Source organism: Brienomyrus brachyistius, chromosome 10, assembly GCF_023856365.1.
Source record: "Brienomyrus brachyistius isolate T26 chromosome 10, BBRACH_0.4, whole genome shotgun sequence".
Classification (NCBI taxonomy): Eukaryota; Metazoa; Chordata; class Actinopteri; order Osteoglossiformes; family Mormyridae; genus Brienomyrus; species Brienomyrus brachyistius.
Window position 1 is genome coordinate 7,166,991 of NC_064542.1, and position 16,345 is coordinate 7,183,335.

General features: G+C 43.2%; 1 protein-coding gene across 2 annotated transcripts; it reads right to left on the bottom strand.

Annotated features, from left to right (window-relative positions):
* Nucleotides 1–3,484: 3,484 nt before the first annotated feature.
* On the bottom strand, nt 3,485–12,332 carry LOC125750891 (cilia- and flagella-associated protein 251-like). 2 transcript variants are annotated; one of them, XM_049029233.1, is made up of 3 exons: nt 11,719–12,332; nt 11,371–11,664; nt 3,485–3,761 (listed from the first exon to the last, which is right to left on the bottom strand). In XM_049029233.1, exons 1-3 carry the CDS (start codon nt 12,271–12,273, stop codon nt 3,564–3,566), a joined length of 1,047 nt encoding a protein of 348 aa, XP_048885190.1. In that variant the 5' UTR covers nt 12,274–12,332; the 3' UTR covers nt 3,485–3,563. The 2 variants fall into 2 exon arrangements, with proteins under 2 accessions (XP_048885190.1, XP_048885189.1); XM_049029232.1 differs by having other exon boundaries at nt 11,371–12,331.
* Between the last annotated feature and the right edge of the window lie 4,013 nt (nt 12,333–16,345).

The following is a 16,345-nucleotide window of genomic DNA, read 5'->3' on the forward strand; positions in this document are numbered from 1 at the left end:
TCAACGGTCCCGTAGTATAAGGAGATATAATAGACATTCGCCTCAGAATTATATTTTATGTAATTTTATCTTTAAAGTGACCTTATTAAATTTGTTCCCCGAAGTAATAATTTCATCCCACACCCTGAGTGCTTTTGCACGCTGGTTATATGTGCTGTTAGTGTGCCAACAGCATTTTCTACCCAGGGAGTCTGATCGAAACCCAAAATCAAGCTGCTGCTGTGAGCTCCTGCTGAGCACCCTGCTCGGAGGCATGTGCACTCGACGGACGCTACGGAGTGTTGGACAGTGATTTCTATCATCTATATTCTTGACCTCAGTAGGCGTTATGATGCTGATGTGTCACTGAACGTGTCAGCCAATGTAGTCCATATCTGGTTTGATATCGTACTCCTGGGGATACCTGCATTTCTAGGGACACATTGAACTGCTTATAGACTTTTCCCAGTTTAGACCGTAAACCCGAACTGGACTGTGCATGAGCAGATATGTATCGTTTCCGCTCACTACTGCTTCACGGAAGCTGGGCGATTTCACAAATTGATTTATTGCAGTTTTTTTTTTTTTTTTTAAACAAAGTTTGTACTTAGCACTTATTTGAATTATTGTGTATATATGTGTTTTTAGGGGGCGGCATGGTGCTGCAGTGGTTAGCACTGTTGCCTCACACCTCTGGGACCTGGGTTCGAGTCTCCACCTGGGTCACATGCGTGCGGAGTTTGCATGTTCTCCCCATGTCATCGTGGGGTTTCCTCCGGGTACTCCGGTTTCCCCCCACAGTCCAAAAACATGCTGAGGCTAATTGGAGTTACTAAATTGCCCATAGGTGTGCATGTGAGAGTGCATGGTGTGCGAGTGTGCCCTGTGATGGGCTGACCCCCCATCCTGGGTTGTTCCCTGCCTCATGCCCATTTCTTCCGGGATAGGCTCCGGACCCCCCGTGACCCAGTAGGATAAGCAGTTTGGAAAATGGATGGATATGTGTTTTTAAATTACAAAGATTATTTTATTCAAAAATAGTATTTAGCACGATTTGGCTTATTACAGTTTAATAATAGTTTGTAATTATGACATGTTATAATGTATTTTTAAATTATTATAATCGTATTTTTAAATAATTTGTAATTTAAAAAATAGTCTGTGGTACATTGGGAGGAGCTACAATTTGGCCGTCATTGTTATTATGAATTATGACGTCATAAGCGGGAGGGGGGAGCGTATCCCTTATTCTGATTGGTCGAGGGGTTATCTCCATATACCATACATTGCCGATAGGGGGCCATATGGTTTGGGTGATACGGGTTGCTGTTAAACTTTAATAGAATAAAAATACATTACATGTATTTATTTGTGTTATTTTTAATTACGTTTTTAAGGAATAATAAAACATGTGGCAGGATGAATGCAAGCTAGCGCATACACATCTAGCGGGGCCCGTCAGGCCGCAGGCACGGGTTGTTAGGAGTAGGCACAAGCGCCACGGCGTATTTTAAAAGAATGTGGGGATCTGATCGGGCTGGTAGGAGTAGTTGCATGGCACTGGTAATTACACTATATTGGCAACCACTTGAGCCAGGTCATATGACCTACCAGGAAGTTATAAAAGGCTGCCAAGATGGAATCTCATTCTCTTGCTGCTGTGTTTTACAACTGGACATGGGGTGGGTTCTTCTTCCCTGTTGGTAAGGAAAGGAGAGGGTTTGTTTGAGAACGTGAATGTTTAATTTTAATTTTACCAGGGTGACTGCTAGCAGCATGTAACTCTTCGTGGAGGACGCGGAGGTGACTGTTTGGAATTTTATCATTTGACGTGATCCCCTACGAGCTGATGGGCTACAGACACTGAGGCTCTGGTCACTTGGGTTATACTGTGGGATTTAAAAGGGTCTATGTTTCTTTGTTGATTGTTTCTTTGTACCTGTAGCATTGGAACGTTTCCTCTTGGTGTTGCTGTGCTGCGAGGGCATTAAGCATTCCTACAAAGGACCAGACTAGCCACTGTTTTAGGTTTATTTGATAGGCTTGTAAGTTGTAAGAGTAATTGTAGTATTGTATTTTGGGCGGTGGACATCGGCCGCTACCCTCCCCTTATGTTTGTACATGGGATCTTTCTGTACAAGGCCGGATCCGCACAGGCTTTTGCTCTGCTGTTGGGGTGCCACACTGAGTGGACACTGTACTGTTGTGTGTAGTGTTTGTCATGTTGCATGCTGTGTGGTGTTGAGTTTTGCTGTTTTCTTTGTCACCAGGGGCCTCCTGAGCTGAGAGCTGCGTGTGCTGATCTGACCTTACTATCTGGAGGATAGTCAGCTGCCCCCCACCCCCAGCAACCTTCATTTGTCTGATTTTGGATATTTGTAATAAAGTGGATTGGGTTTTATTTTTACATGCCTCTTTGTTGTCTTTGTTACGGGGAGGGTTCGAACTTAGCCACGTTACAGAAGGAACATTAGGGGTTACCAGGAGGTGGCGTAGTCAGAGCAGTGTGGGTATTCTGTGCTTTGGGCACCACAAGAAAGCACCGAAATGTTTTAAAGAAACTTTAGCGTTAATTTAAAAGGAAAAAAAAGAATCAAGGAATAACCCTGTTAATTCCTGTTTAAATAAATTAACGCAAGAGAGTCGGCTCCTTAAAGAAAACTGTGTGGCTCTATGCGCATGCGCTACATGAGAGCGAGCCAGAGAGGAGAGCGCATTCGCTAATTTAATCAAGAATTAACCGCGTTATTCCTTGATTCTTGTTGAAATGCCTTAGAGCGTTTTACTTTACATTGGCAGAAAAGTGCTTCATTACTTAAACCCCTATAACCATAACGTTTATTTGAAATAACAGGCGCTCCTCTGGTGTCGCCATTTTGAAACGGGCTGGCCAATATCATCTCGACCGCTTTTTTCAAACGGACCTGCCGATTATGGCCGAGCCCTGGGACTCGCTCATTTCGCTGTTTAAATGCTTTCTTCAACCTAACACTGGTAAATACCGCTAATGTTTTTCCTTCTAATTCTTTAAGCATGTTGATTAAATGTAATGGGTTTAAGTGCTTTCTTTTAAAACGACGTGCTGTATGTTAATTGGTTTCGCTTGTGCTTGTTTAAACTCAGCATTTGCTCTTCTGCTGCTTTCGGGCATGTTTGCACGGGTTTAAATTCCGCCTGCTTTCTTCTAAAATAACGCTAAAGTTTTTCTTAAACATTTTGGTGCTTGCTTTTAAAATACGCCGTGGCGCTTGTGCACACATGGCTGCGGCCAGACGGGTCCCCGCTGGACGTGTATCTTGCATTCATTCCGTTATGTTTTATTCCTTAAAAACGTAATTTAAAATACAACGTAAATACATGTAATGTATTTTCATTCTATTAAAGTTTAAAGGCAACCCTTATCACCCAAACCATATGCCCCCCTATCGGCAACACGTGTAATAGACATTTGGAATATTCCTGACATTTAACATCACCTACTCACATTCAATTGAAAACACCTGTCTTTTTCGTTTTTAATGCTTTATTTACAATTATTTACACATTTTTCAGTAGTACTGATTGAACATAGAACACTGACTGTCTCATCCACTACCGGCTTTGCTCTTCTCCACCATTGCCTTGTACGTCTCCTCCACCATTGCCTTGTACGTCTCCTCCACCATTGCCGTGTACTCCTCCTTCACCATTTCTGTGTACTCCTCCTCCGCCATTGCCTTGTACTCCTCCTCCACCATTGTCTTGTACTCCGCCTCCATTGCCTTGTACTCCTCCACCATTGCCTTGTACTCCTCCTCCATTGCCTTGCTCAAGTCCACCTCCATTGCCTTGCTCTCCTCCACCTCCATTGCCTTGTATTCCTCCTCCATTGCCTTGTATTCCTCCTCCATTGCCTTGTATTCCTCCTCCATTGCCTTGTACTTCTCCTCCTCCTCCATTGCCTTGTACTTCTCCTTCTCCACCTTTGCCTGGCTCTCCTCCTTCACCGCCACTTTCTGGCTTTCCTCCTTCTCCACCTTTGCCTGGCTCTCCTCCTTCACCTCCACTGTCTGGCTTTCCTCCATCGCCAATGTCTGGCTGTCCTCCATCGCCAATGTCTGGCTGTCCTCCATCGCCAATGTCTGGCTGTCCTCCATCGCCAATGTCTGGCTGTCCTCCATCGCCAATGTCTGGCTGTCCTCCATCGCCAATGTCTGGCTGTCCTCCATCGCCAATGTCTGGCTATCCTCCATCGCCAATGTCTGGCTATCCTCCTCCATCGCCAATGTCTGGCTGTCCTCCATCGCCAATGTCTGGCTGTCCTCCATCGCCAATGTCTGGCTGTCCTCCATCGCCAATGTCTGGCTATCCTCCTCCATCGCCAATGTCTGGCTGTCCTCCATCGCCAATGTCTGGCTATCCACCACCATTGCCTTTTTTCCTTTCCCTTTTTTTGTAAAAAGCTTCTTCAGCCAGGGTTTCTTTTTCTTTCCTTCTTTATCCTTTTTTCTTTCCTCCTTTGCTTTTATAGCTTCTCCAGCGTCCTTTGGTACCGCTGGCGGCCTAAAGCAATTGAGAAAAATCCACTTCATATTGAGAGATGAGATGAGATGTGTCTTATTCGAAATCAGATTTGTTTTGAACTGATACTGGTGCCTACAGCAGAATTTATACCTTCAGAATGATGACATCAGAGTTGTCACGGTGACATTGTGTTCTAGAACTCAACTGTAGGTGCCATATTTGGTCAGTGGTTCAATTTTTTTTAATTCTCTGCATTTTTTATATGCTTTATTCAGCTCATATTCTGCAGCATATATTGTATGAATTTCCATATTTACCTTAATTAGTTTACTCGCAGATAATATTCTGTACTTGCAAACAATGCAGAAACCTACCAAACATTGCCGGGGCGTTCCTGTGCTCACAGAGCGTAGTGAGCTTTACTTTACTCAGGAGGAGGACAGGCTCACATTTTCTGACCGTGGCCTTGCTGTGCTATATTGTGAAAGGTGCTGAACTTAGTGATGAGACAGTTAATACCCAGATTCTGGAGATCGCCTCCTCAAAGTGAGGCCCAGTGACTTCAAGCTGGGAATCGGGGCTTGCTAAGTTTATGCAATATCACGTGACCGATGACTTCCGATTCATCCTGAGGTGTAAGAGGCTTCGAATCCTGTTGGCTCTTCAAAACTTTTATATAAGTGAGATGATTCTAATTAGCAATGGTAGTGGAGGCCAGTTTAACCAAAGAACCAACCGCCAGGTGATGGGTCACAGTAAGGAGGGGTATGGGGTTGGGTTTCAGTGTTTGGGTACATTTAATGGAGGTGAGATAAAACATTTGGTAAGGTTTAGCAGCGTCTGTAATATCCCTGCATTGTAGGCAGAGCTTTCTGGATAGATTCTGGACACACACACCCTCGTATTGGACAAATTGATTCAGAAAATGGATGGATGAATGGATGGAATGCAGTGTTTTTCATGTGTTTTCATGAGTGGAAGTGAACTTTTATTTATGTGTTTAGTTTATGTGTAGTTAGTTTAGTTGTTCCTGGCAGTAAATACAGTCCCTGGTTTTTATGTGTGCGTCACTGACGAACGTAAGTACTAAGTTTATTGATTATAAGTGATAAGTGACGCTGTGCTAATTTAGTTTACTTAATTGCGCGGCTAGGTTAACGTGACCTAGCTTGCTTACTGTTATAATTATCGCTGACGACTGTACCGTTGTATACCTCGGAAAGATATTTTCGTTTATTTCCCGTCCAATCATTCCCTCTAATACGAATTGCTGCTAATGTAATGTATTGTTGTGGGTATAGCCGAACTTATCAATGTTAAGGCGATGTGGTACAATTATGCATTATGTTAGTGTATTATGGTAATAACCATTGTAAGCACTGTGGTAATTTGTTTTTCCTGTTTGTTTGTTATAGAACCATAAATAAATACAAACTTACTTACTTACCAACCCACTTCGTCTGAGTGTGCATCCCACTGACCTCAAGTAAGATAAGCCAGAGTACAACTAATTGCTACCCCCTCCTGATTGAGAACGTGTATCTGGTGAAATACGGTCAGCAGCCCCCCCCCCCCCCCCCCCATCCTGAATCGTGACTGATATCCCACAGCGAGTACTACCCTCCTGCAGCAACCCCTTACAGTTTCCCAGGGGAGTGTGGCCCCCCTTTCCCACACCGCATCAAATTTTTCAGTTTCACTCATTTCTCAGTTTATGGGTTATGGGTATGAGCCTGTGTAAAATACAAATTTTTTTTTTTTTGCAAACTCCAGCCTGGCTCTTCCATGCTTCTCATTCATGAAGGGCTTCTTTCTTGCTTTACGGGTCTTCAGCGCTGCTTCTAGAAGCCTGTCCCACCATCACGCTTCACACTTAATGTTTTCCATTCCTTTTGAAGGTCACTTGAGGTCATCCTCCGATTTGTTAGACACTGACGGATAAGTTGATGGTCATCTCTGGCATTAGAAGGTTGCTTCTGCCCTCTACCTGGCTGGTTTTTGATTTTTCGCAGTGTCTCCTGCTTCTTCCCCCTGTTCTTGTGTACTGCGGTCTTAGAAACTCACGAGCATGGAAGCAGCCTGCCTCACAGTGTAGCCTTCTGCCAGCAGAACCAGGATTAAACCAGAATTTAACAATGCAGATTTTAAAAAAGTATATAGAGTGGTCTCTTAATTTTTTACAGAGCTGTGTATTGTTTATATGTATCTATTTTATGTTTTGGCTGCATGTTTGAACCTGAGACCAGTTGTCAAATGGAGTCTGTTTGAGAATACTACATTCACACCCCCAAAACCTTCATATCCCAAATACTGCGTCATGAAAGGTGAAAATTGGTAGGTTTATGCTGGTGAAATAATGAAGATAGATGCTGCTGCTTTTAAGTCATTAACAAGGTTGTTTATTGAAATGGTTTATTGAAAGGCATCTAACAATTTCAAACACATATGTAAGGAATAATTGACGACGGGCCGTTGAATTATTAGAAAATAATGCACACCCGAGGTGGTAATGCCGTTACACCTCGGGTGTGCATTATTTTCTAATAATTCAACGGCCCGGAGTCAATTATTCCGCTTATACTACGGTTGCCACACCTCAAGACATCGATCAGATGATATATTTCAAGGGATTCGTCCGGTTTTTCTACTTAAATCGCTATTGTGAGTAGGATTATTTCTTCCGCATCTCATCCAACGACTCTTTTGCTAGTTCCAAAACGTCATTTTAAAGCTGGCCATGGAGGCTTGAGCCGTTGATATCAGACTAATGCAGTTAATAATGAAGTTATTAGAAAGAGAGTGAGAGAGACAGAGAGAAAGAGAAACAGAGAGAGAGCTTGTATGAATTAGGCTACCTCTGTGTGTCCCTCAACAGTGTTCTGAAGCACCGTCTCTAAACTGTAAGTCTGCTTTAAGATGCAGCGCTGTTATTACCTCGCTAGTGAGAAATGTCATGTGTAGCCTTTAAGTTGGTACACTAGGCTAACTAATACTGCTGCAGCCCAGTTGTTGAAAGTTTCATATTCACCGTAAATATTAAAATTTACTTTTGGAAAATCGTCTGTCATGTTGTTGTTTTTGTTAGTCCTGCGTGCTGTATAGGTACTATAAGTACTGTATGCTAATTTCCGTTATTACAGTTAACTATGCGAAGTGATATGGAACTGTAATGTGGTCAAGAGAGCTGCCTGGAACTACGTTCGCCATGCGTTTCCCTGAAAATAATTGCACACCTCAGAACGTTCGTCAGCCAGTCAGATTCAAGCATTCAACGGTCCCGTAGTATAAGGAGATATAATAGACATTCGCCTCAGAATTGTATTTTATGTAATTTTATCTTTAAAGTGACCTTATTAAATTTGTTCCCCGAAGTAATAATTTCATCCCACACCCTGAGTTCTTTTGCACGCTGGTTATATGTGCTGTTAGTGTGCTAACAGCATTTTCTACCCAGGGAGTCTGATCGAAACCCAAAATCAAGCTGCTGCTGTGAGCTCCTGCTGAGCACCCTGCTCGGAGGCATGTGCACTCGACGGACGCTACGGAGTGTTGGACAGTGATTTCTATCATCTATATTCTTGACCTCAGTAGGCGTTATGATGCTGATGTGTCACTGAACGTGTCAGCCAATGTAGTCCATATCTGGTTTGATATCGTACTCCTGGGGATACCTGCATTTCTAGGGACACATTGAACTGCTTATAGACTTTTCCCAGTTTAGACCGTAAACCCGAACTGGACTGTGCATGAGCAGATATGTATCGTTTCCGCTCACTACTGCTTCACGGAAGCTGGGCGATTTCACAAATTGATTTATTGCAGTTTTTTTTTTTTTTTAAACAAAGTTTGTACTTAGCACTTATTTGAATTATTGTGTATATATGTGTTTTTAGGGGGCGGCATGGTGCTGCAGTGGTTAGCACTGTTGCCTCACACCTCTGGGACCTGGGTTCGAGTCTCCACCTGGGTCACATGCGTGCGGAGTTTGCATGTTCTCCCCATGTCATCGTGGGGTTTCCTCCGGGTACTCCGGTTTCCCCCCACAGTCCAAAAACATGCTGAGGCTAATTGGAGTTACTAAATTGCCCATAGGTGTGCATGTGAGAGTGCATGGTGTGCGAGTGTGCCCTGTGATGGGCTGACCCCCCATCCTGGGTTGTTCCCTGCCTCATGCCCATTTCTTCCGGGATAGGCTCCGGACCCCCCGTGACCCAGTAGGATAAGCAGTTTGGAAAATGGATGGATATGTGTTTTTAAATTACAAAGATTATTTTATTCAAAAATAGTATTTAGCACGATTTGGCTTATTACAGTTTAATAATAGTTTGTAATTATGACATGTTATAATGTATTTTTAAATTATTATAATCGTATTTTTAAATAATTTGTAATTTAAAAAATAGTCTGTGGTACATTGGGAGGAGCTACAATTTGGCCGTCATTGTTATTATGAATTATGACGTCATAAGCGGGAGGGGGGAGCGTATCCCTTATTCTGATTGGTCGAGGGGTTATCTCCATATACCATACATTGCCGATAGGGGGCCATATGGTTTGGGTGATACGGGTTGCTGTTAAACTTTAATAGAATAAAAATATATTACATGTATTTATTTGTGTTATTTTTAATTACGTTTTTAAGGAATAATAAAACATGTGGCAGGATGAATGCAAGCTAGCGCATACACATCTAGCGGGGCCCGTCAGGCCGCAGGCACGGGTTGTTAGGAGTAGGCACAAGCGCCACGGCGTATTTTAAAAGAATGTGGGGATCTGATCGGGCTGGTAGGAGTAGTTGCATGGCACTGGTAATTACACTATATTGGCAACCACTTGAGCCAGGTCATATGACCTACCAGGAAGTTATAAAAGGCTGCCAAGATGGAATCTCATTCTCTTGCTGCTGTGTTTTACAACTGGACATGGGGTGGGTTCTTCTTCCCTGTTGGTAAGGAAAGGAGAGGGTTTGTTTGAGAACGTGAATGTTTAATTTTAATTTTACCAGGGTGACTGCTAGCAGCATGTAACTCTTCGTGGAGGACGCGGAGGTGACTGTTTGGAATTTTATCATTTGACGTGATCCCCTACGAGCTGATGGGCTACAGACACTGAGGCTCTGGTCACTTGGGTTATACTGTGGGATTTAAAAGGGTCTATGTTTCTTTGTTGATTGTTTCTTTGTACCTGTAGCATTGGAACGTTTCCTCTTGGTGTTGCTGTGCTGCGAGGGCATTAAGCATTCCTACAAAGGACCAGACTAGCCACTGTTTTAGGTTTATTTGATAGGCTTGTAAGTTGTAAGAGTAATTGTAGTATTGTATTTTGGGCGGTGGACATTGGCCGCTACCCTCCCCTTATGTTTGTACATGGGATCTTTCTGTACAAGGCCGGATCCGCACAGGCTTTTGCTCTGCTGTTGGGGTGCCACACTGAGTGGACACTGTACTGTTGTGTGTAGTGTTTGTCATGTTGCATGCTGTGTGGTGTTGAGTTTTGCTGTTTTCTTTGTCACCAGGGGCCTCCTGAGCTGAGAGCTGCGTGTGCTGATCTGACCTTACTATCTGGAGGATAGTCAGCTGCCCCCCACCCCCAGCAACCTTCATTTGTCTGATTTTGGATATTTGTAATAAAGTGGATTGGGTTTTATTTTTACATGCCTCTTTGTTGTCTTTGTTACGGGGAGGGTTCGAACTTAGCCACGTTACAGAAGGAACATTAGGGGTTACCAGGAGGTGGCGTAGTCAGAGCAGTGTGGGTATTCTGTGCTTTGGGCACCACAAGAAAGCACCGAAATGTTTTAAAGAAACTTTAGCGTTAATTTAAAAGGAAAAAAAAGAATCAAGGAATAACCCTGTTAATTCCTGTTTAAATAAATTAACGCAAGAGAGTCGGCTCCTTAAAGAAAACTGTGTGGCTCTATGCGCATGCGCTACATGAGAGCGAGCCAGAGAGGAGAGCGCATTCGCTAATTTAATCAAGAATTAACCGCGTTATTCCTTGATTCTTGTTGAAATGCTTAGAGCGTTTTACTTTACATTGGCAGAAAAGTGCTTCATTACTTAAACCCCTATAACCATAACGTTTATTTGAAATAACAGGCGCTCCTCTGGTGTCGCCATTTTGAAACGGGCTGGCCAATATCATCTCGACCGCTTTTTTCAAACGGACCTGCCGATTATGGCCGAGCCCTGGGACTCGCTCATTTCGCTGTTTAAATGCTTTCTTCAACCTAACACTGGTAAATACCGCTAATGTTTTTCCTTCTAATTCTTTAAGCATGTTGATTAAATGTAATGGGTTTAAGTGCTTTCTTTTAAAACGACGTGCTGTATGTTAATTGGTTTCGCTTGTGCTTGTTTAAACTCAGCATTTGCTCTTCTGCTGCTTTCGGGCATGTTTGCACGGGTTTAAATTCCGCCTGCTTTCTTCTAAAATAACGCTAAAGTTTTTCTTAAACATTTTGGTGCTTGCTTTTAAAATACGCCGTGGCGCTTGTGCACACATGGCTGCGGCCAGACGGGTCCCCGCTGGACGTGTATCTTGCATTCATTCCGTTATGTTTTATTCCTTAAAAACGTAATTTAAAATACAACGTAAATACATGTAATGTATTTTCATTCTATTAAAGTTTAAAGGCAACCCTTATCACCCAAACCATATGCCCCCCTATCGGCAACACGTGTAATAGACATTTGGAATATTCCTGACATTTAACATCACCTACTCACATTCAATTGAAAACACCTGTCTTTTTCGTTTTTAATGCTTTATTTACAATTATTTACACATTTTTCAGTAGTACTGATTGAACATAGAACACTGACTGTCTCATCCACTACCGGCTTTGCTCTTCTCCACCATTGCCTTGTACGTCTCCTCCACCATTGCCTTGTACTCCTCCTTCACCATTTCTGTGTACTCCTCCTCCGCCATTGCCTTGTACTCCTCCTCCACCATTGTCTTGTACTCCTCCTCCATTGCCTTGTACTCCTCCACCATTGCCTTGTACTCCTCCTCCATTGCCTTGCTCAAGTCCACCTCCATTGCCTTGCTCTCCTCCACCTCCATTGCCTTGTATTCCTCCTCCATTGCCTTGTATTCCTCCTCCATTGCCTTGTATTCCTCCTCCATTGCCTTGTACTTCTCCTCCTCCTCCATTGCCTTGTACTTCTCCTTCTCCACCTTTGCCTGGCTCTCCTCCTTCACCGCCACTTTCTGGCTTTCCTCCTTCTCCACCTTTGCCTGGCTCTCCTCCTTCACCTCCACTGTCTGGCTTTCCTCCATCGCCAATGTCTGGCTGTCCTCCATCGCCAATGTCTGGCTGTCCTCCATCGCCAATGTCTGGCTATCCTCCATCGCCAATGTCTGGCTGTCCTCCATCGCCAATGTCTGGCTGTCCTCCATCGCCAATGTCTGGCTGTCCTCCATCGCCAATGTCTGGCTGTCCTCCATCGCCAATGTCTGGCTATCCTCCTCCATCGCCAATGTCTGGCTGTCCTCCATCGCCAATGTCTGGCTGTCCTCCATCGCCAATGTCTGGCTGTCCTCCATCGCCAATGTCTGGCTATCCTCCTCCATCGCCAATGTCTGGCTGTCCTCCATCGCCAATGTCTGGCTATCCACCACCATTGCCTTTTTTCCTTTCCCTTTTTTTGTAAAAAGCTTCTTCAGCCAGGGTTTCTTTTTCTTTCCTTCTTTATCCTTTTTTCTTTCCTCCTTTGCTTTTATAGCTTCTCCAGCGTCCTTTGGTACCGCTGGCGGCCTAAAGCAATTGAGAAAAATCCACTTCATATTGAGAGATGAGATGAGATGTGTCTTATTCGAAATCAGATTTGTTTTGAACTGATACTGGTGCCTACAGCAGAATTTATACCTTCAGAATGATGACATCAGAGTTGTCACGGTGACATTGTGTTCTAGAACTCAACTGTAGGTGCCATATTTGGTCAGTGGTTCAATTTTTTTTAATTCTCTGCATTTTTTATATGCTTTATTCAGCTCATATTCTGCAGCATATATTGTATGAATTTCCATATTTACCTTAATTAGTTTACTCGCAGATAATATTCTGTACTTGCAAACAATGCAGAAACCTACCAAACATTGCCGGGGCGTTCCTGTGCTCACAGAGCGTAGTGAGCTTTACTTTACTCAGGAGGAGGACAGGCTCACATTTTCTGACCGTGGCCTTGCTGTGCTATATTGTGAAAGGTGCTGAACTTAGTGATGAGACAGTTAATACCCAGATTCTGGAGATCGCCTCCTCAAAGTGAGGCCCAGTGACTTCAAGCTGGGAATCGGGGCTTGCTAAGTTTATGCAATATCACGTGACCGATGACTTCCGATTCATCCTGAGGTGTAAGAGGCTTCGAATCCTGTTGGCTCTTCAAAACTTTTATATAAGTGAGATGATTCTAATTAGCAATGGTAGTGGAGGCCAGTTTAACCAAAGAACCAACCGCCAGGTGATGGGTCACAGTAAGGAGGGGTATGGGGTTGGGTTTCAGTGTTTGGGTACATTTAATGGAGGTGAGATAAAACATTTGGTAAGGTTTAGCAGCGTCTGTAATATCCCTGCATTGTAGGCAGAGCTTTCTGGATAGATTCTGGACACACACACCCTCGTATTGGACAAATTGATTCAGAAAATGGATGGATGAATGGATGGAATGCAGTGTTTTTCATGTGTTTTCATGAGTGGAAGTGAACTTTTATTTATGTGTTTAGTTTATGTGTAGTTAGTTTAGTTGTTCCTGGCAGTAAATACAGTCCCTGGTTTTTATGTGTGCGTCACTGACGAACGTAAGTACTAAGTTTATTGATTATAAGTGATAAGTGACGCTGTGCTAATTTAGTTTACTTAATTGCGCGGCTAGGTTAACGTGACCTAGCTTGCTTACTGTTATAATTATCGCTGACGACTGTACCGTTGTATACCTCGGAAAGATATTTTCGTTTATTTCCCGTCCAATCATTCCCTCTAATACGAATTGCTGCTAATGTAATGTATTGTTGTGGGTATAGCCGAACTTATCAATGTTAAGGCGATGTGGTACAATTATGCATTATGTTAGTGTATTATGGTAATAACCATTGTAAGCACTGTGGTAATTTGTTTTTCCTGTTTGTTTGTTATAGAACCATAAATAAATACAAACTTACTTACTTACCAACCCACTTCGTCTGAGTGTGCATCCCACTGACCTCAAGTAAGATAAGCCAGAGTACAACTAATTGCTACCCCCTCCTGATTGAGAACGTGTATCTGGTGAAATACGGTCAGCAGCCCCCCCCCCCCCCCCCCATCCTGAATCGTGACTGATATCCCACAGCGAGTACTACCCTCCTGCAGCAACCCCTTACAGTTTCCCAGGGGAGTGTGGCCCCCCTTTCCCACACCGCATCAAATTTTTCAGTTTCACTCATTTCTCAGTTTATGGGTTATGGGTATGAGCCTGTGTAAAATACAAATTTTTTTTTTTTTGCAAACTCCAGCCTGGCTCTTCCATGCTTCTCATTCATGAAGGGCTTCTTTCTTGCTTTACGGGTCTTCAGCGCTGCTTCTAGAAGCCTGTCCCACCATCACGCTTCACACTTAATGTTTTCCATTCCTTTTGAAGGTCACTTGAGGTCATCCTCCGATTTGTTAGACACTGACGGATAAGTTGATGGTCATCTCTGGCATTAGAAGGTTGCTTCTGCCCTCTACCTGGCTGGTTTTTGATTTTTCGCAGTGTCTCCTGCTTCTTCCCCCTGTTCTTGTGTACTGCGGTCTTAGAAACTCACGAGCATGGAAGCAGCCTGCCTCACAGTGTAGCCTTCTGCCAGCAGAACCAGGATTAAACCAGAATTTAACAATGCAGATTTTAAAAAAGTATATAGAGTGGTCTCTTAATTTTTTACAGAGCTGTGTATTGTTTATATGTATCTATTTTATGTTTTGGCTGCATGTTTGAACCTGAGACCAGTTGTCAAATGGAGTCTGTTTGAGAATACTACATTCACACCCCCAAAACCTTCATATCCCAAATACTGCGTCATGAAAGGTGAAAATTGGTAGGTTTATGCTGGTGAAATAATGAAGATAGATGCTGCTGCTTTTAAGTCATTAACAAGGTTGTTTATTGAAATGGTTTATTGAAAGGCATCTAACAATTTCAAACACATATGTAAGGAATAATTGACGACGGGCCGTTGAATTATTAGAAAATAATGCACACCCGAGGTGGTAATGCCGTTACACCTCGGGTGTGCATTATTTTCTAATAATTCAACGGCCCGGAGTCAATTATTCCGCTTATACTACGGTTGCCACACCTCAAGACATCGATCAGATGATATATTTCAAGGGATTCGTCCGGTTTTTCTACTTAAATCGCTATTGTGAGTAGGATTATTTCTTCCGCATCTCATCCAACGACTCTTTTGCTAGTTCCAAAACGTCATTTTAAAGCTGGCCATGGAGGCTTGAGCCGTTGATATCAGACTAATGCAGTTAATAATGAAGTTATTAGAAAGAGAGTGAGAGAGACAGAGAGAAAGAGAAACAGAGAGAGAGCTTGTATGAATTAGGCTACCTCTGTGTGTCCCTCAACAGTGTTCTGAAGCACCGTCTCTAAACTGTAAGTCTGCTTTAAGATGCAGCGCTGTTATTACCTCGCTAGTGAGAAATGTCATGTGTAGCCTTTAAGTTGGTACACTAGGCTAACTAATACTGCTGCAGCCCAGTTGTTGAAAGTTTCATATTCACCGTAAATATTAAAATTTACTTTTGGAAAATCGTCTGTCATGTTGTTGTTTTTGTTAGTCCTGCGTGCTGTATAGGTACTATAAGTACTGTATGCTAATTTCCGTTATTACAGTTAACTATGCGAAGTGATATGGAACTGTAATGTGGTCAAGAGAGCTGCCTGGAACTACGTTCGCCATGCGTTTCCCTGAAAATAATTGCACACCTCAGAACGTTCGTCAGCCAGTCAGATTCAAGCATTCAACGGTCCCGTAGTATAAGGAGATATAATAGACATTCGCCTCAGAATTATATTTTATGTAATTTTATCTTTAAAGTGACCTTATTAAATTTGTTCCCCGAAGTAATAATTTCATCCCACACCCTGAGTGCTTTTGCACGCTGGTTATATGTGCTGTTAGTGTGCCAACAGCATTTTCTACCCAGGGAGTCTGATCGAAACCCAAAATCAAGCTGCTGCTGTGAGCTCCTGCTGAGCACCCTGCTCGGAGGCATGTGCACTCGACGGACGCTACGGAGTGTTGGACAGTGATTTCTATCATCTATATTCTTGACCTCAGTAGGCGTTATGATGCTGATGTGTCACTGAACGTGTCAGCCAATGTAGTCCATATCTGGTTTGATATCGTACTCCTGGGGATACCTGCATTTCTAGGGACACATTGAACTGCTTATAGACTTTTCCCAGTTTAGACCGTAAACCCGAACTGGACTGTGCATGAGCAGATATGTATCGTTTCCGCTCACTACTGCTTCACGGAAGCTGGGCGATTTCACAAATTGATTTATTGCAGTTTTTTTTTTTTTTTTTTAAACAAAGTTTGTACTTAGCACTTATTTGAATTATTGTGTATATATGTGTTTTTAGGGGGCGGCATGGTGCTGCAGTGGTTAGCACTGTTGCCTCACACCTCTGGGACCTGGGTTCGAGTCTCCACCTGGGTCACATGCGTGCAGAGTTTGCATGTTCTCCCCATGTCATCGTGGGGTTTCCTCCGGGTACTCCGGTTTCCCCCCACAGTCCAAAAACATGCTGAGGCTAATTGGAGTTACTAAATTGCCCATAGGTGTGCATGTGAGAGTGCATGGTGTGCGAGTGTGCCCTGTGATGGG